We start from the raw sequence: 21669 nt of genomic DNA on the forward strand, positions 1-21669 counted from the left end.
CGAGCAGCGATCTCGCAGCAGGGGCCAGATCGCTGCTCAGTGTCACACACAGCGAGATCGCTAATGAGGTCACTGCTGCGTCACAAAAAGCGTGACTCAGCAGCGATCTCGGCAGCGAGCTCGCTGTGTGTGAAGCACCCCCTACTGTCATTTAATCCTCCATATTCATGAGCTGTGTTTAACCCCACTCCCACCACTAATTGGCAGCTGTCTGCCTATGCACTGTGTACATAGAAAGTTGTCAATCAGTAGTGTGAGGGGGTTATACAAAGCTCAGCATTCTGAGAACTGCTAGATCTACACAAGATGGATCAATAATTTTATCAAAACTAGAGCAAGCAATCCAGTACTGTAAGTGACAAACCACTGAAATCAGGTTCTCTTACCTTACATCATGCTGTTCTCAGATAGGGGAGGAAAAAAAACACCTGAGGACAAATTCCCTTTAACGGTTTCTCTTTTTCTGTATGTACTTCCAAAATTGTGTATTTAACTCTGTTGTCTCACATGCAGTCATTATGTTTTTCTCTTATAAAATGTTGTGGTATCATTAATGTAACCCAAATTACATTAGTGAGGGGTAAGCTCATCTCAAATTTTCAATGATTAGAGGACGAGATGTAACTGGGAGGTTTCTATCCCTGAAATTAGTGTCTTCCCGTCTATCCAATGATATCAGATAGAGTAACATATTGCAAATATTGACATATCTCCTTTTTATTGGGAATCTGTCAACAGCTTTACGCTATGCAAGCTGAAAACAGCCTGCTGCAAGGCTTAAGGCTATGTGCGCACGTTGCGTAAATTCATGCAATTACGCTGCGCTTTGTAGCGCAGCGTAACTGCATGCGTCCTGCGTCCCCTGCACAATCTATGGAGATTGTGCAGGGGCCGTGCGCACGTGGCATGTTACAACGCAGCGCTTCGGCTACTGCCGAAGCGCTGCGTAAAAAGAAGTGACATGTCACTTCTTCCGTGCGCTTTGCCGGCAGCTCCTGCTCTGTCTATGGCAGGAGCTGCAGGCAGAGCGCACGTTCTCGCCGGCACCATGCGCCTCAGAACGGATCTTTTCAGCTGCACTCTGAAGCGCACCTTTTACGGTGCTGGGCTAGTACGCAACGTGCGCACATACCCTAACACAGAGAACTCAGAGATGTTCGTCTTGTCAAGGTCCAATCTGTTGTTTATTTGCTATATTTGTTTAACCAGCAGGACTTCTCATTGCTGGGACTACAATGTCAAATGTCACATGCATGGCACTCCGACACGCTTACTCCTCAGATGTATACCTCACTGTACAATTTCTATGTAGAGCCTGGTGTGGGCAGGACAGCTCTCTCTCAGCTTTGCTAGATAGCTAAATCTTAATATTCACAATGGCTGCAGTCAGTAACCCAAGTGATACATTATTGGGTTCATCATCTCTTTGCCTACATAATGTTGCTCTCAGATGAGTTAACAAAAACCTGCTGACAGATTCCCTTTAACATGTATATGGGAAACCAATGTATGTAATACTAATTTATTGCTTAGTTTGTAGATACAAATATATCTCTTGCATTTAATATGCTGTGAGCATACGATAATTCTTTTTTCTTGCATGATATTGGTGTTATATAGTCAACTGGTATGAACAACATAAAATATTTTGAGGTCCGCTATTCATTTGTTTGTTTGGTAAAAGGCGTCATGATTTCCCATGATGGGACCCAACTCTATCCTTGGCACTAACGTAAAGTGCATGAAGTATTATAATTGGCACAAAAAGTTTATAGTCACAACTCTCACTAATTATTCAGTACAGATTATACACGGATGTCATGCTGCTTATGTTTAGTAATTTTATGTGCTTGCCTCTGTGTTGCATCCAAGTTTTCCTTTTTGCCCCTTGCAGAATCTCCTGAAGAAGGAGAACTAAGGCTCCTGGTGGCGGAGGTAACTTCAGCTGTACTTTCTTTTGAACCATCTTGCTCGAAACTACCCCTTTCAGTCTTTCTCCATTTTGCCCTTCGATTCTGAAACCATACCTAAAAAAATGTCAGTGTAACCATTGTGAAGATTATGAAGTAATATTAGAGATGTGATAAAGGCACAATGCATGTGACACAGAACTCCAACTAAAACTTAACTCAATGTAGACAATAATGATTTTTCTGCACTAATACAAAGCCCTAACCCTTGGCAAAAACGAACATCATGTTTTTACCTCATATCCATTGCTCCCAGTATATGCATTTGGTCAATAACTTGCAATTTCAGCATCTGCGGTTAATAATAAATGCAAACAAAAAAAACTTTTTCCGGTATTCCCTTAAAATTCTTTTTTTATTCTTTAATACAAATCTAATAAAATATATTTGTCAAGGTGAGTGAATAATTCATGTTGACAGGTCTTATTCGTAACATGATCTGCTCATCCAATGAAACGTTTAAAAATAATAAAACACTCCCATTTCATGACATCATAACTTTCATTATATGTTAACAAAATTAATTATATCAAATTCTGAAAAAAAATCTCTGAATTAACAAATATATTGTAGCACAACTCAATCAATATGTAAACATTAAATCATTACAAAAATTTAGACCAAAAGGAATCCTTGTATTAAAGTTTAATATCCAAAGTGATTCAGCCTAAGTGTGCACTCACACAAGCATGAAAAACGAACGAGTGCAATGCAATAAAATCTCATACTGCACTATGATCAATGTTAGTTAATGAGGGAGAGCAGTTGGTCAGCGTTTCTCGTATCCAGATTCTGCAATATGCGATTTTCTGCGAGAGCCATATCACTCGCACCCATTCAAGTGAAAGGGTGCTAGAGATACATCAGACTGCACTCGGATGTTATCCCAGTTCAGTGCGATATACGCACAGACTGACAATGGAGGAGATGGGGGTTTTAACCCCTCCCTCTCCTCCGCAGCGCCCGACCTCAGCTTCACAGCTGTGACCCGATCGTAAGATCGGATCACAGTCGCTTGACACTTACTGTAGTTCACGCTCGCAGCAGAGCCTGAGCCGAGAGTCATTAGCATATCGCATCCAATGCTCTCGCATCGGATGCCATACGCTAATGTGTCTCCAGTCTTAAGTAGAGCCTTTCTCCAATCACCTCCATGTTTAGGTCTATTAACCCTTAAAAATCCAACAAGTCTAAAGCCTTTCAGTTTTCCATTATGCTGCAAAGTAAAATGTTTAGTGCCACCTGAGGTGTTAGTCATTTTCTTTTTCCTAATGTTGGCTATGTGCGCTGTAATTCTACTCTTCAGTTTCCTAGTTGTGTAGCCTATTTATGCTAAATTACAATCTTCACATTTCATCATGTACACAACATGAGAAGCGTCACAATTAATAAATGAGCAGATTGTACAAGGCTTGGAATCCCTATATGAGATGACATCAGTTCTAAGAAAAAAAGGAACACTGTGCATTTGTTTCCACCACACTTCTGGAAACCTGTGCAGGAAAGCCACATCCTAGCTAGAGATGAGCCACCCCCCTACTGTTCGAGTTCGGTTCGTCGAACGGCGGCTTAGTTCGGCGAACTTTCGATGAACGTTCGACGAACACCTTCAAACCCCATTGAAAACAATGGTAGGCAAACAAAAACACATACAAACACATTATACATGTACACATACAGTTTATAAACATTGCCATTACACTTACAGGTCCCTGAGACGCATCCTGCACTCTGTCTCCCGACGCTTTTCCTTCCGATCATCGCTGCGCCCTCCCAGCCCTAACCAGCACTGATGATAGGACCTTCCGTAACGTCATTATAGTATGTGACCAGTCACGTATTATCTCATCGGCTACAGACTGGTCACATGGCTAGACGTCATGCTAGGTCCTGTCAGTGCATCTCTCCGGTACGCGGTGCTCGTTTGAGCATCTCCGTGTACCGGCGAGATGCTTGAGCACATGCTTGGCTCCTCATTCCTGCATGTCAGCGCTCTTTATAGAGTCAGCCCACATGCAAGGACTGGATGCCCCAGCCGGTTACTATAGCAACAGTGGCAGCGGTGACGTCACCACTTACAACCTGCAGCCTCTGCTCACCCACTAAGTGATTAGAATGCACGGGAGCAGCAGTGTCTTCCTCCCATTCAGTTCTGTCTGATGTAGCAGAGCTGCATGGGTTGAAGGAGAAAGAAGACAGAAGAACAAGATCGTGGAGGGGTGAGAGGGAGTAATAAACACGGAGTCTATAAGTGTGTCTGTGTATTTATTTCTATTAAAGTATTTTTTCTCGGTGTGGTGTCTTTTTTTAACCCTTTATTAGAGATTCTTAATGGCCGGGTCAAACTTGCCTGACATTAAGAATCTCTGGCTTAATACTAGCTAGTAAAACAAAGCTAGTATTAACCCATTATTGCCAAGCGAGCCACCATCACCAGGGCAGCTGGAAGAGTTGATACAGCGCCAGATGATGGCGCTTCTATGAAAGCTCCATTTTCTCCATTCTAAGTGGGTCTCCTTGTCTGTATCATTAGCCCTTCCCCCAAAGCATCTCCCCTGATGAATCCTGGCAGAGGAAACGCGTCGGGAGGCTTCTTGGTGACGACTTTGTAGGGCCATTCTATTTAGGGTCAGCTTGGTACTGTGCTTGTAAGGGCTGGATTTAATGGGATGATGAGGAACTAGCTTGTTCTTGCCAGGGAGAGCTCATGCCTGGTCGTGAACAGCTACCTGACTGATCTACATTGATGACCCCCTCCAGCAACTGACCTGGACCTACATATGGGTGAGACCAACCCTTTATATCAAGTGTTTAACTGCACATTATAAGATTTTATTGATCCGGATGTATTAATCATCAGGCAACATTCATACATATATGTTACCGCCATAGCCATACCCATTTAATTTAAATCCAGGAGACACCACTGTGGCCTTGGTTTGTTTCCCTCTGGGTAATAGTTGGCACTATTGGGTTAACATATGGTTATATGCCTGTCCTTTGATGATTCACCAACTGCATATATGATATTGTATTATTATGTTATCATGTGAAGTTTGGTTCTCACTGGAACACACCCAATTTAAATTTAAACAATGGACAGGATTGCATTTTTTTGTACCTTCCACCCTGATCAAAGCAGTTTATCTCACAGTGCCCATGAACCTTGGGTACTGACGTGTTGTTGAACCTTTTGGTATTCGTCTGATAAATTGGATATTTTGCCGACTGTTACCATCGCCTAATCGTGTGGTGGTTCCAACACCGTTTTTGTTGTGGTCCTTTCAGACATGAATAGCATTTTCTGTAGTTTTCACAATGTTTTTATGGTTGCAACACTACGCAAATTGTTCTAGAAAGTATAATTAAAAGTTATGTATTATCCCCTCTACTATTGCTGATACTTACATACAAAAATATAGCGAAGCCCACGTCATTTTTTTGGTGGGCAAAAAACTCCTGCATACAGTCCTGGATAGAATATGCTGAGCCTTGTAGTTCTGCAGCTGCTGTCTGCTCTCCTGCATACACTAGTGAATGGAGCATGCTGAGCCTTCTAGTTATGCTCCCCCAGTCTCTCCCTCCAGAATACAGTCCTGGATGCAGCATGCTGAGCCTTGTAGTTCTGCAGCTGCTGTCTGCTCTCCTGCATACACTAGTGGATGAAGTATGCTGAGTCTTGCAGTTCTGCTCCCTCTGCCTCTCCCTCCAGTATACAGTCCTGCATGGAGGATGCTGAGCCTTGTAGTTCTGCAGCTCCTGTCTGCTCTCCTCCATACAGACAGACAGCAGACAGTAGCTGCAGAACTACAAGGCTCAGCATACTCCATCCAGGACTGTATGCAGGAGTTTTTTGCCCCCCAAAAAATTTACGTGGGCTTCGCCATGCTTTTGTATGCTAGCCAGGTACAGCAGGCAGCTATGGGCTGCCCCCAACCACCAGCTGCCTATTTGTACCCGGCTGGGAACCAAAAATATAGGGAAGCCCTTTTTTTTTAATAATTTCATGAATTTCATGAAATAATTTAAAAAAAAGACGTGGGCTTAGCCCAATTTTTGTGTCCAGCCAGGTACAACTAGGTAGCTGGGGATTGGAATCCGCAGCGCAGGATGCCCAAGCTATCTGGGCACCCCGGCTGCGAATTGCAGTCTGCAGTCGCCCCAGGAAATGGCGCTTTCATAGAAGCGCCATCTTCTGGCGCTGTATCCAATTCTTCCAGCTGCCCTGGTGACAGGTGGCTCGCTGGGTAATAATGTGGTTAGGGCTAGCTGTATATTAGCAACTGGCCCTAAGCCCAAAACTCATAGTGTCACGCCAATCTTAGACATGGCCACCATGAATTTCTAGTACAGATTAAAAAAACACAACACACAGAAAGATATTTTTATTAGAAATAAAACACAACACAATTAGTAACTCCATCTTTATTGAAATAAAGAACCCCCCCTCCACAGTATTCCTGGGTCAAGGGTCCCGCGACGTCCAATCCGGATCAAATATCATCTAATCGGTTTGCTGGAAGGCAAAGCGATCAGATGATGTGTCAGGTTAAAGGGCCTGAATCACATGACACAGCAGCTGATTGTATAAAAGCCGTTTATACAATCAGCTGATGCATCAGTGCAAAAAAAAAAAAATACACACTTCTGTGCAGATTCCTGTCCGACAGCAGCAGCTGATAGTTTAGCCGGCCGGGCGGTAAAAAGCCGGCCTCACCGCTCGACTTATAGTGTCAGCTGATCCCGTCAGGTGACCACATCAGCTGATCATCGCCAGGTCTGAGAGAGAGAAAAGAGAGATAAAAAAGAGAGAGAGAAAAGAGAAAGACAAGAGAGAGAGAAAAGAGAAAAGCAAGAGAGAAAAGAGAGAGAGAAGAGAGAGAGAAAAGAGAAAAGCGAGAGAGAAAAGAGAGAGAGAGAAGAGAGAGCGAAGAGAGAAAAGAGAGAGAGAGAAGAGAGAGAGAGAAGAGAGAAAAGAGAGAAAGAAGAGAGAGAAGAGAGAGAAGAGAAGAGAGATAAGAGAGAAGGAGGAAGGGGGAGAGAGAGAGAAAGGAGAGAAGAGAGAGGAGAGAGAGAGAGAGAGAGAGAGAAGAGAGCGTAGAGAGAGAAGAGAGAGAGAGAGGAGAGAGCAATGCAGCCTGATTCCGTGAACTGCTCCGATTTTAGAGGTGTGTCCCGCGGCTCACAGCTGATGTCCGGCTCCTCCCCTCAGTGCATAATTAAATTAAATTATAATTATAAAAAAATAATAATTATTATTACATTTTTTACCGGGACGGCTGGGACTCAAACTCGTGAACTAATTATTCTTAGGCAGTAGCTCTATCCATTGAGCCACTGCCTGTAATGAAAAGCATAGGAAGATTTGGTTAGATTAGTAGAGAATCCAGAAGTAGATTATTCAGCTACAAGGATGGGTGGATGGATGGATGGATGGATGGAGGGATAGAGGGATGGATGGAGGGAGGGATGAAGGGCGGGTTGAATGGGGGGAGGGATGGAGGGATGGATGGATGGAGGGAGGGATGGAGGGATGGAGGGAGGGATGGAGGGAGGGATGAAGGGAGGGATGAATGGAGGGATGAATGGATGGAGAGATGGATGGAGAGATGGAGGGAGGGATGGATGAATGGATGGAGGGATGGATGGATGGATGGGAGGGCAAACACCGGCACTACCGCACTCATCCTCGCACACACACAGGCACTACCGCACGCATCATCCTCGCACACACACAGGCACTACAACCCCCATCATCACCACACACGTAGGTATTACCTCAGTGACGTCCCTGGTGACAGCGTGGCTCACGTCAGTTGCTCCGTGGATCTGGCAAAGAGCGCTCATATTCTACGGCGCTCCTGTCAGCTTCATGTAGCAGAGCTGGATGCATCGTGGGACCTTGTGGATTACGTCGGACCTGGAGGGGTATTTGGGGATTTTAAAAAATGGTGAAAGAGGGTGTTTTTCTGTCTTTTTTTCCAAATAAAGGATTTTTCGTTGTGTGTGTTTATTTACTTTCACTTACAGGTTAATCATGGAAGGTATCTCGGGGAGACGCCTGCCAAGATTAACCCCTTATTACCCCGATTGCCACTGCACCAGGGAAATTCGGGATGAGCTGGGTAGAGTCCCGGGACTGTCGCATCTAATGGATGCGGCAATTCCGGGTGGCTGCCTGCTGATATTGTTAGGGTGGTGGGATCCCCATAACGTGACAATAACAGCCTCCAGCCATGTGACTTTATCCTGGCTGGTATCAAAATTGGGGGGAACCAAGTTTTTGTTTTTTTTTATTATTTATTTATTTTACTGCACGATATAGACCCATCCACCGGTGGCTGTGATTGGTTGCAGTGAGACAGCTGTCACTCATCGTGGGGGCGTGTCTAACTGCAACCAATCATGGACGCTAGTGGGCGGGAAAGTAGGGAATACCAGATTGAATAATGAAGTGGCAGCCATTTTCAAAAGAGGAAAAGCTGCCGGAGCTTTGTGACAGGCGTGCAGCGCCGTGCCCGTGATCGGTGAGTAGGAAAGAGAGAGGGATTGTGCTGGGGATGTAGGACTCATGCAAATACACAACATGCGCACATAGCCTTACTGTGAAAGGCCACGCTTTTGATAATTGAACCATTATCAAACGTAACTCGAACAGCCAAACTTGAAGCAAATCGTTCAAGTTCGTCGAACGACTCGAACACGGACCAAAATCACTCAAATTTGAAATTCGCGAATGGTTCGAATCGAACATCGCTCAACTCTAGTTCTAGCCTTACTATTCTTGCTCTCAAATCTGAAAAAGGAAATCAAATAAAGATTTGCCTCTTTGTGCAGAAAAATTGCAACCTCTTTTGAGGATTTGACATAATATTTCATCTTGGTTCAATACAGGTGGGCATTTAAGTATAATCCCCTTTATATTATTAACTAATTACTATAAGCTGTGACTAAATTAATTAATAACAAATAGTGACCATCAAAATGTAGAAAATGGACTTGACTGGAAAGTGCTCAGCATTATGTTTCCGATTTATAGCATTGTCAGTAGTTAAAGAAAAAAGATTTATATAAGCTCATGACATGGACGTCTCCTCACAGTAACCTACGGGAGTGTGTAGAAACAATGCACGGATCCTGTGGCCGGTATCCACATAGAAGCACAGGAAAAAAGGTTTGAATCCAGCACTGCTAAAATGAACTTCTTACTTTATTCCAAAATGTTAAAAACATAACAGTGAAAAAAGAATAATGCATCTCCAAATAAAAACGTGGCCAAATGACACATTTCGAACAAAGTATGTACTTGATCACATTGAACATTATGTTGAAGGAGTGACAACATGTCTCTCCTTCAACAAAATGTTCAATGTGATCAAGAACATATAGTTATTCGAAAGGCGTCATATGGCCACGTTTTTATTTGAAGATGCCTTAATCTTTTTTCACTGTTATGTTTTTAACATTTTGGAATACAGTAAGAAGTTCATTTTAGAAGTGCTGGATTCAAACCTTTTTTCCCATTGTCACTAGTTAGACTGTAATAATTAGCAGTTCAGCTAGTTTATTTCATAGAGAAGCTGAAGATAAAGAAGTCCCCATCTTATAGACTAAAGGCCACTTTACACGCAACGACATCGCTAACGAGATGTCGTTGGGGTCACGGAATTCGTGACGCACATCCGGCCTCATTAGCGACGTTGTTGCGTGTGAAACGTAGGAACGACCATTAACAATCAAAAATACTCACCATATCGTTGATCGTTGACACGTCGTTCTAATCTCAAATATCGTTGCTGCTGCAGGTACGATGTTGTTCATCATTCCTGCGGCAGCACACATCGCTATGTGTGAGACCGCAGGAACGAGGAACATCACCGTCCCTGCGGCTGCCGGCAATGAGGAAGCAAGAAGGTGGGCGGGATATTACGGCCGCTCATCTCCGCCCCTCCGTTTCCACTGTGACGCCGCACGGACCGCCCCCTTAGAAAGGAGGCGGTTTGCCGGACACAGCGACGTCACTAGGCAGGTAAGTACGTGTGACGGCTGTTAGCGATGTTGTGCGCCACGGGCAGCGATTTGCCCGTGACGCACAACCGACGGGGGCGGGTGCTTTCACCAGCGACATCGCTAGCTTTGATGCTGTGTGTAAAGTGCCCTTAAGGCAGGAAACACACGAGCATTAAAGTGAGATCGCTTGACACTCGGCTCCTGCTCTGCTGCAGTATAAGCCTAGTGTCATGCCACTGTGCTGCGATCCCGTGATCACAGCACAACTGGGGTGGGGGGAGGCGGGCACTGCGGAGGAGAGGGAGTATTCTCCCCATCTCTTCCATTGTCAGTTGACGCAAACTCGCACTGCACTCTCATTATACCATTATTTTGTTTTCCCATGATAAGTGTGTAACATCACCTTCCAGGTTACAAACTGTGGGGTATTTCATGCATGTTTCTTGTGCTTTTGTTAGTCATAGAAGGAAGGGAGCCAGTGTTATGGTCTAAGAATGTTATTTGTATTTTTTAATTTTGTCTAACACTGTTGGATTAAATATCCTATAATTGTGGCTTTTACATGTTATATGAGGTGATCCTTTATTTTAGGGAGGTGAAGTTCTGGTATTTGTGAGCTTTATTATAAGCCTTGATTTTGGGGATGATGTGTGTTCTTTACCATTTTTGGCTTTTTAAGTGTTTTTAAAATATATGACTTCAATTGTTAGTCCAACTTGGTTTAATAAAATTTGTATATTTATAATAATTTTTTTTAGGTGATCCCTTTTGTATGGCACATTTTTGTTTGTATTTGCAATGCAATGTTTCTCTCGCACCCATAGACTTGTATGGGTGCGAATGAAAACTAATCGGATTCCAGCCGTAGCATGCTGCGATTGTTTTCTCGGACCGATTAGGGATGAGAAAAAAAAATCACTCATGGGAGCTGCCCCATAGAGTAACAGGGGTCTGAGTAAAATGCAATGTTTTTTATCGCATTCCAATGGCTCCGTTTTACTTGCCATATGTCCTTACCCTAACTAACTGTGCTTTGTTTTTCCTTACAACTTGCTCAAAACCAATGAGGTTTTATCCAAGATGTTTTTTTTCTACCAAAAGGTTTGCTTCTGGGAAGGAATAGTGTCACATTTGTCCATTGTCTGTCACTAGTTTTGCAGCACTGCCCCTATAAAATGTACATCATGGATTTAGCAGACCTGTAATGCTCAGTGTTTATTCTACTGTAGGAGCCACACTTTTATAATCATATACCATATGTGATAGAGATATCATTTAAATGTCCCCTACTGGGAATGCCCTCATACACCAGTGGCTACAGATCCATCTGCATATTAACAAAGCTGTCACAAATGACAATAATGCTGATTCTATTAACATTTCACTCCGGGCCACAGACAGACAACATACATGTTTGAAGCACTGAAATGTTCATGTTTTAAAGAGGATATCTAAGTAATTAATTGTGTCATCTATAACAAAACCATCTTTTAATAGTACTTTACCTACATGTGTAGGTACACCTACAGCCTTTCATTCACTTTCCTGCAATTTCTACATATACATGTGCTATTTACATTATTTAGCTTTGAATGTTACACCAAACCATCCTACTTCTTCATCTATTATAACTGTGAAGGCACCAATATACAGTTCATATTTCTATACATGATTCCTTAGGGAGTAAAGTAATGCATAGAAGAGCAGTATATGGCATGATATGGAGCAAAAATGTTCATATAGGATTTTGTGTTATACCATGCCTGATGAAGAGACCTGAGTAGTCTCGAAAGCTTGCAATTATTCCCATCTTTTCAGTTAGCCATTAAAAGGTATCAACCACTGAGGACTCTCAGTTCTTTTAAACAATTTTTTTATCTCTCTACTGGCTAACATGGTACAAAGATATATTTTACTTGTATCATATAGGGGCGTACATTCTACATTATCCAATCAGTTGATGATGAGCTCCTCCAGTGAGCTTGTTTGTTTGGCAGACATTGTAATGTTAGCAGATAAAAGAGGGCATAATGAGCAATTCTCTTTTACAAGTTAGGGGTGCTTCACACACAGCGAGCTCGCTGCCGAGATCGCTGCTGAGTCACGCTTTTTGTGACGCAGCAGTGACCTCATTAGCGATCTCGCTGTGTGTGACACTGAGCAGCGATCTGGCCCCTGCTGCGAGATCGCTGCTCGTTACACACAGCCCTGGTTCGTTTTCTTCAAAGGCGCTCTCCCACTGTGACACACAGATCGCTGTGTGTGACAGCGAGAAAGCGACAAATGAAGTGAGCAGGGAGCAGGAGCCGGCGTCTGGCAGCTGCGGTAAGCTGTAACCAAGATAAACATCGGGTAACCAAGGTGGTTACCCGATATTTACCTTAGTTACCAGCCTCCGCAGCTCTCACGCTGCCTGTGCTGCCGGCTCCGGCTCTCTGCACATGTAGCTGCTGTACACATTGGGTTAATTAACCCGATGTGTACTGTAGCTAGGAGAGCAAGGAGCCAGTGCTAAGCAGTGTGCGCGGCTCCCTGCTCTCTGCACATGTAGCTGCATTACACATCGGGTTAATTAACCCGATGTGTACTGTAGATAGGAGAGCAAGGAGCCAGCGCTAAGCTAAGCGGTGTGCGCTGGTAACTAATGTAAACATCGGGTAACCATACCCGATGTTTACCTTAGTTACCAGTGTCCGCAGCTTCCAGACGCCGTCTCCGTGCAAGCGCAGCATCGCTTGCACGTCGCTGCTGGCTGGGAGCTGGTCACTGGTCGCTGGTGAGATCTGCCTGTTTGACAGCTCACCAGCGACCATGTAGCGATGCAGCAGCGATCCTGACCAGGTCAGATCACTGGTCGGATCGCTGCTGCATCGCTAAAGTGTGAAGGTACCCTTAGGCTTGTCTTGCCGAAAACAAAAGAATTGGCAGCCAGAAATCATATATTAAGGATACATATCTTCTCAACGTCATCTGTCAGGAGGCCTACTTACCTATTCAGGGGCACACAATTTGTTGCAACCTGTGCAGCCGCACAGGGGCCCAAAAGGAGAGGGGGCCTATATCGACCTCCGAAGCAGGTGGGATTGTGCATTTTGATAAGCTATTGGACCACCAAGGACCCATTATATTGTTCTTGCACTGGGGTCCTCTTTTGTCTGTGTCTCCTAGTGCACACATTAGATTCTCTGCTAAACCTGCTGATATTGGAAGGACTATAAGGTGGCTTTACACACTGCAACATCGCAAACGACATCGCTGTAACGTCACCGGTTTTGTGACGTTATAGCGACCTCCCCAGCGACATTGCAGTGTGTGAAACACATCAGCGACCTGGCCCCTGCTGTGAAGTTGCTGATCGCTACAAATCGTTCAGGACCACTCTTTGGTCCTTTGTTTCCCGCTGTGCAGCAAAGTCTCAGTGTGTAAAGGGGACTTTACAGCGACTTCGTTAGCGACTTCCCTTTTAAAAAGCTGCTTTAGGCCTGCAACACACATCCGCTTAAAACGTGCGTGTTTGGTCCGTTTCCGTACATACCGGAGATACGACCAAACGTGCACATATGTTTTTTTATGTTTAAAGGCACACGTGCGTGTTATTTGATCTTCTGAGAAATGTCCGTGTGTGATGCAAAATGTCATTACTACATGTTGGAAGACAGAGTAGCGGGATGAGAATGAACTCGGGTGAACTTCACCCGACTTCATTGTCATGCCGCGGCTCTGTCTGTGTGCCATGTACTGATTAGCGGTCACCTGTGAAGGATTCACCGGTGACCTCTAATTCCCCGAGCGACTGAAGTGTCCCCCCCTCTCTCATACTCACCGATCCCCGATCACCGGCGCTGCACGGCATTCACACTGCTCCGGCGGCTTTTTCTAATTTGAAAAAGCCGGCCGCTCATTAAACAATTTCGTATTCCCTGCTTTCCCCACCCACCGGCGCCTATGATTGGTTGCAGTGAGACACGCCCCCACGCTGAGTGACAAGTGTCTCACTGCACCCAATCACAGCAGCCGGTGGGCGTGTCACTATGGAGTATAGAAATAAATAAATAAATAATTAAAAAAAAACGGCGTGCGGTTCCCCCCAAATTTAATACCAGTCAGATAAAGCCATACGGCTGAAGGCTGGTATTCTCAGGATGGGGAGCTCCACGTTATGGGGAGCCCCCCAGCCTAACAATATCAGTCAGCAGCCGCCCAGAATGGCCGCATACATTAGATGCGACTGTTCTGGGACAGTACCCGACTCTTCCCGATTTGCCCTGGTGCGTTGGCAAATCGGGGTAATAAGGAGTTATTGGCAGCCCATAGCTGCCAATAAGTCCTAGATTAATCATGTCAGGCATCTTCCGGAGAAACCTTCCATGATTAATCTGTAAATTACAGAAAATAAACACACACAACTGAAAAATCCTTTATTAGAAATAAAAAACACAAACACATTCCCTGGTTCACCACTTTAATCAGCCCCAAAAAGCCCTCCATGTCCGGCGGAATCCAGGATGGTCCAGCGTTGCTTCCAGCTCTGCTGCATGAAGGTGACCGGAGCAGCAGAAGAAACTGCCGCTCCTGTCACCTCCACGCAGCAAATGAAGAGAGCCGCGTGATCGGCTGAGCTGTCACTGAGGTTACCTGGATCTAGCGGTGGATGCAGCGGTGGCCGCAAGTAACCTCAGTGACAGCTCAGCTGATCGCGATACTAAACTCAGTTGCTGCGTGGAGCTGACTGGAGTGGCGGTGAGTAGCGCGATCAGCTGAGCTGTCACTGAGGTTACCCGCGGCCACCGCTGCATCCACCGCTGGATCCAGGTAACCTCAGTGACAGCTCAGCCGATCACGCGGCTCTCTTCATTTGCTGCATGGAGGTGACAGGAGCGGCGGTTTCTTCTGCTGCTTCGGTCACCTTCCTGCAGCAGAGCTGGAAGCGACGCTGGACCATCCTGGATTCCGCCGGACATGGAGGGCTTTTTGGGGCTGATTAAAGTGGTGAACCAGGGAATGTGTTTGTGTTTTTTATTTCTAATAAAGGATTTTTCAGTTGTGTGTGTTTATTTACTGTAATTTACAGATTAATCATGGAAGGTATCTCGGGGAGATGCCTGACATGATTAATCTAGGACTTATTGGCAGCTATGGGCTGCCAATAACTCCTTATTACCCCGATTTGCCAACGCACCAGGGCAAATCGGGAAGAGCCGGGTACTGTCCCAGAACAGTCGCATCTAATGTATGTGGCCATTCTGGGCGGCTGCTGACTGATATTGTTAGGCTCCATAACGTGGAGCTCCCCATCCTGAGAATACCAGCTGTGGAGACACGGGGCTCAGTGGGTGCTCTCGACCACTAAAACCCGCCGCCTTTAGAAAGACAGCGTGGCTCAGGGCTCATCCCAACTGAACGCCGGCCTCCTTAACCGTGGGCGTAACACTACTCAGACAACAGGGTGAGGGAACCACAATAATTAGACTTTATTGGATCCCCAAACAATTAACGGCACATAACACATAACCAGCAAAACACACAAATGTAACAGGCAACAGAGTCTCACCCTTCCGCTGGCTCACCAGGGATTTAGAATGTCCTTGCCTCAGAGGTTCCAGGGCCGATTACTCCAGTCCAGCAGCACCCCGCTTTTGGCAGGCACCCACCGAGAAAGGAATAATGCCAGATTCAGGAAGCTGTGTGAGGTCTGCAAAGTCTGTAACAGGTGACTGAACTGTCCCAACCTGAGTGTCCTCCTTAGGTAGTCCTGGTATGATGATACAATCCTGGCAGCCGGGGTCGAAATCCCTAGGCTGTGGATATGGTCTCCAACCGGAACCGTAGCCCCTAGATTGAAGCCATAAGATATCCTGATCCTCTAGTCAGCTCCAAAGGGGTGCTTCACACACAGCGAGCTCGCTGCCGAGATCGCTGCTGAGTCACGCTTTTTGTGACGCAGCAGTGACCTCATTAGCGATCTCGCTGTGTGTGACACTGAGCAGCGATCTGGCCCCTGCTGCGAGATCGCTGCTCATTACACACAGCCCTGGTTCGTTTTCTTCAAAGGCGCTCTCCCACTGTGACACACAGATCGCTGTGTGTGACAGCGAGAGAGCGACGAAATGAAGCGAGCAGGGAGCAGGAGCCGGCATCTGGCAGCTGCGGAGGCTGGTAACTAAGATAAACATCGGGTAACCAAGGTGGTTACCCGAAATTTACCTTAGTTACCAGCCTCCGCAGCTCTCACGCTGCCTGTGCTGCCGGCTCCGGCTCTCTGCACATGTAGCTGCTGTACACATCGGGTTAATTAAACCGATGTGTACTGTAGCTAGGAGAGCAAGGAGCCAGCGCTCAGTGTGCGCGGCTCCCTGCTCCCTGCACACACAGCTAAGCGGTGTGCGCTGGTAACTAATGTAAACATCGGGTAACCATACCCGATGTTTACCTTAGTTACCAGTGTCCGCAGCTTCCAGACGCCGGCTCCGTGCAAGCGCAGCGTCGCTTGCACGTCGCTGCTGGCTGGGGGCTGTTCACTGGTCGCTGGTGAGATCTGCCTGTTTGACAGCTCACCAGCGACCATGTAGCGATGCAGCAGCGATCCTGACCAGGTCAGATCGCTGGTCGGATCGCTGCTGCATCGCTAAAGTGTGAAGGTACCCAAAGAGCTTAGACTGGATCCATCAGCATCCAACAACCTTCATCAACCCTGGTGGCTTAAAGAAGTCCCTTTTATAGCCATAACCTTCCCTTAGGATACACTGCGTCCTCATCGATTGGTTGGACAAGATTGCTTCTCCCATTGGATGAATTTCAAGCTGCATGGATAATGTTCATTTAAATGATGTGCATAGAAAGACTCAGTATATCTACATGGAGTCGGCAAGTCACCGACTAGACAATGACTACTAAGGTAATTACATTATCAATTCACAACTACAATACAATGAATGCTCCGCAGGGTCTGGTCCCAAACAATAGTTAAGCAAACATGAGTTAGCACACATAAGAACAATAGTCTGGCTGAATGTTAAGAAACTTTAACCCATGAGAGGCATTGGGTGTCCATGTCGTCACATTCCTCCCCCTTCTTAATATTAGCCAGACATGATAGGCTTCCGATCATCCTTCTCCTCTTGACGGCATTGTCCTTTTTAATGGTGAGGTCAGCAACAGAGGCTCGCATCTATACACCTCCCCCTGATTACCTTCCCCAAGTTGAGCAGCCATATTGTGGACAAGCACTAAGGTGGGGTTCATGAGTTGGGACTGCACAAATCTCCCACTATCAATCCTCCCCCAGTCAATAGCCACAGTGTGGTTAGGCTTACTCATGGTTCTTTGCTCAGAAGTGGATGCCGGAGACTGGGAATGTGAATCATCCTTGGAAAAGATGTTAGAAAGATCCACTTCAGGGTCCTGCTTGGCTTGGAAGTGGGTGATGGCTGCTTCAAACTGACTGGATAGTCCTTGTCCTAGGTCATTCTCCAAAATGACTGGTGTGAGCAGGTAATTCACAAGCCCCACTTTCACTTCCCTCTGAGTGGTATCCGAAACAACAGGCTTGGTGGGGCCATCTATGAACCCTACTTCAACTTCCTCCTGGTTAGTCCCTGAAACAACAGGTGTGGGGAGACTGTCCATAAGCTCCATATGGACCTCTTCCTGGTCAGACCCCAAAATAACAGGTGTGGGGATGCTGTTCATAAGCTCCACATCAGCCTTGCTCTGATTAGTCTCCACAATGACAGGTGTGGGTAGGCTGTTCACAGGTCTCACATCAACCTCTCCCTGGTCATTTCCCAAAATATCTGGTGTGGGGACAGTGTCCATAAGCTCCACATCAGCCTTGCTCTGGTCAGTCTCCCCAATGACAGGTGTGGGCAGGCTGTTCACAGATCTCACATCGATCGCTTCCTGGTTAGTTCCCAAAATACCAGGGGTGGGGATGCTGTTCATAAGCTCCATATCAGCCTTGCTCTGGTCAGGCTCCACAATGACAGGTATGGGGAGGCTGTTCACAATCCCCACATCGATCAGTTCCTGGTTGGTCCCCAAAATACCAGGTGTGGGGAGGCTATCCAAAAGCTCCACCTCGACCTCTCCCTGGTCGGTCCTTAGGTCCAACTACACACATGCCAGAGGAATGTCTGAGCGCTGGCCCTCAGCCAGGGAGATGGATAATTGGGAATCTGGTACAGGGTCTTCTGGGGAAACAATAACTGGGCTTAGCAGGGTAATGGAGGAACCAGTGTCTCGTAGTCCCTGGCTCTTGACCGGCTGAGCTGGTAGATGGGCTCCAAGCATGCGGCCTCGGTTTTGGAGACAATCTCTATCTATATGTCCATTGCGCCCACATGTATAACAGCGCCATAGATTGGGCGAGTCACAGGCCCTGTTTGTAGTCCTTTGTTTTGGCGCAGCTTCTGCTGGGTAGCGGGACCATCCTTCTCGACCGGCTGGTGCTAGCAGTACGGCAGCTGGAATCCCATAAACATATTCCAGAACCCAAGCCCTCTCTTTTCTTGAGGATCTAGGCCCAAATGCATCCAACAACGCTGTGGCTTGGGCCATTTTGGACAAAGTTGATTTCCGATTGTCACTAGATCCATGATGTGGCACATAGTTTAAATCCTCTGGGTCAATATCGGCGGGATCCTCATCGTCCTCTGCATCATTCTGGGCATCCCAATGGACTAATTTCTGGATCAAGTCTGACCGAGTCTCAGCGTTCCAGTAGATAATCTTTCGCCTCTGACACAGATCCTGTAGCATCCATTTACTGCAGCGGTCGTAACTCCTCTCTTGTCCTTGTGCCATGGCTGAGCTGGTGGGGTTGGACATGGCAGCGTCCGAAACCTGAATGCCTCCCCTATGGCCTGCTGGGTATGCTTATGTGCCTCCCTGGTTGTTGAGCCCTGGACGGTGTCCACGAACACCAGTCCACTGCAGCTCCCCTGGGTAAACCAGGCTGAGTAGTATCCCACTGCTGCCACTAATTGTGGAGACACGGAGCTCAGTGGGTGCTCTCGTCCACTAAAACCCGCCGCCTTTAGAAAGACAGCGTGGCTCAGGGCTCATCCCAACTGAACGCCGGCCTCCTTAACCTTGGGCGTAACACTACTCAGACAACACAGGGTGAGGGAACCACAATAATTAGACTTTATTGGATCCCCAAACAATTAACGGCACATAACACATAACCAGCAAAACACACAAATGTAACAGGCAACAGAGTCTCACCCTTCCGCTGGCTCACCAGGGATTTAGAATGTCCTTGCCTCAGAGGTTCCAGGGCCGATTACTCCAGTCCAGCAGCACCCCGCTTTTGGCGGGCACCCACCGAGAAAGGAATAATGCCAGATTCAGGAAGCTGTGTGAGGTCTGCAAAGTCTGTAACAGGTGACTGAACTGTCCCAACTTGAGTGTCCTCCTTAGGTAGTCCTGGTATGATGATACAATCCTGGCAGCCGGGGTCGAAATCCCTAGGCTGTGGATATGGTCTCCAAACGGAACCGGAGCCCCTAGATTGAAGCCATAAGATATCCTGATCCTCTAGTCAGCTCCAAAGAGCTTAGACTGGATCCATCAGCATCCAACAACCTTCATCAACCCTGGTGGCTTAAAGAAGTCCCTTTTATAGCCATAACCTTCCCTTAGGATACACTGCATCCTCATCGATTGGTTGGACAAGATTGCTTCTCCCATTGGATGAATTTCAAGCTGCATGGATAATGTTCATTTAAATGATGTGCATAGAAAGACTCAGTATATCTACATGGAGTCGGCAAGTCACCGACTAGACAATGGCTACTAAGGTAATTACAATATCAATTCACAACTACAATACAATGAATGCTCCGCAGGGTCTGGTCCCAAACAATAGTTAAGCAAACATGAGTTAGCACACATAAGAACAATAGTCTGGCTGAATGTTAAGAAACTTTAACGCATGAGAGGCATTGGGTATCCATGTCGTCACACCAGCCTTCAGCCGTATGGCTTTATCTGGCTGGTATTAAATTTCGGGGGAACCGCACGCCGTTTTTTTTAATTATTTATTTATTTATTTCTATACTCCATAGTGACACGCCCATCGGCTGCTGTGATTGGGTGCAGTGAGACACCTGTCACTCAGTGTGGGGGCATGTCTCACTGCAACCAATCATAGGCGCCGGTGGGCGGGGAAAGCAGGGATTACGAGATTGTTTAATGAGCGGCCGGCTTTTTCAAATTAGAAAAAGCCGCCAGAGCAGTGTGAACGCCGTGCAGCGTCGGTGATCGGGGATCGGTGAGTATGAGAGAGGGGGGGACACTTCAGTCACTCGGGGGATTAGCGGTCACCGGTGAATCCTTCACAGGTGACCGCTAATCAGTACACGGCACACAGACAGAGCCGCGGCATGACAATGAAGTCGGGTGAAGTTCACCCGAGTTCATTCTCATCCCGCTACTCTGTCTGCTGTCTGCCGACAGTTTTCACGGTGGTTTTCACGGTTTTCACGGATGTGTGTTTTAGGCCTGACAACGTCCCCAATGACTAGCTAGGTCATTCTGCAGGTCCGGATCGCTGTTGCGTCGTTGGCCAGGTCTGCCTGTTTGACAGCTCACCAGAGACTTTGTAGCGATCCCGGACAGGTTGGGATCGCTGGTCGGATCGCTAGAAAGTCTCAGTGTGTAAAGGGGCCTTTAGTCTAGTAAGTAGACGGGCCATTTTCACATTTCATTTGTATGTGCCATTTAGAGAAACAGGCAAATGGAATTAATTTGCAACACAGATCTTTTGGATTACTGATGCATAGGGAAGCAGAGGGATTATTATAGAGTTCGTTTGGGATTCCCTTATGTGTCAGTTTTTAGAATAATAGAAAAGGCTGGCATGCTGCACTTTTTTGTTTGTTCTAAAGACTGACACAAAACAGCAAAGAAGGACCCCATCGTCAACAATGGGGACCTGTGCTTCTGATTGCATCAGTAATGCAACATATCCATTTTGCACATAAATTCTATTTGTCTGGATATGGATTTGACAAATAGTCTGTGCAAAAAAAAATGTGAGGAAAGCCTACGGACAGTGGCGTAGCTACTGCTTTTGCCGCCCGGGGCGGTCATCAAATTTGCCACCCCCCTCCGTTGGCCGTTGATATTCCAGAAATTTTAAAAAATTTGGAAAACCATCAAAATATTTATTTTTTATGGAACTACAATCAAAGATCTAATTGTAGACTGCTGCTATTAGTCCTAGACTTTCACCTTTTTACACACACATGTAGGCCTGTTATACACACACACAGCTCTGCTGCATACATACAGACACACACAGCTCTGCTGCATACAGACGCACACAACTGTGCTGTATACAGACACAAAACTCTGCTGCATACATACAGACACACACAGCTCTGCTGCACACAGACAGACACACACAGCTCTACTGCATACAGACAGACACAAAACTCTGCAGCATACATACAGACACAAAACTCTGCAGCTGCTGCATACATATATATACATACATACAGGCACACACAACTCTGTAGCTGCTGCATACATACAGACAACTCTGTAGCTGCTGCATACATGCATGCATACATACAGACACACACCACTCTGTAGCTGCTGCATACATACAGACACACACAACTCTGTAGCTGCTGCATACATACAGACACACACAACTCTGTAGCTGCTCCATACATACAGACAA

At 46.2% G+C, this 21669-nt stretch overlaps 1 protein-coding gene across 3 annotated transcripts in view; it reads right to left on the bottom strand.

The window, feature by feature from the left end:
- The window catches only part of DRGX (dorsal root ganglia homeobox), a 347744-nt gene that overhangs the window by 308938 nt on the left and 17137 nt on the right, over window positions 1–21669 (bottom strand). For all 3 annotated transcript variants that reach the window (XM_075349121.1, XM_075349120.1, XM_075349122.1), the window contains exon 5: window positions 1855–2027. In XM_075349121.1, coding sequence (XP_075205236.1) covers window positions 1855–2027 — 173 coding nt within the window. The remainder of the gene's footprint in view (window positions 1–1854; window positions 2028–21669) is intronic.

Source organism: Anomaloglossus baeobatrachus, chromosome 5 (assembly GCF_048569485.1).
Source record: "Anomaloglossus baeobatrachus isolate aAnoBae1 chromosome 5, aAnoBae1.hap1, whole genome shotgun sequence".
NCBI classification, from domain to species: Eukaryota; Metazoa; Chordata; class Amphibia; order Anura; family Aromobatidae; genus Anomaloglossus; species Anomaloglossus baeobatrachus.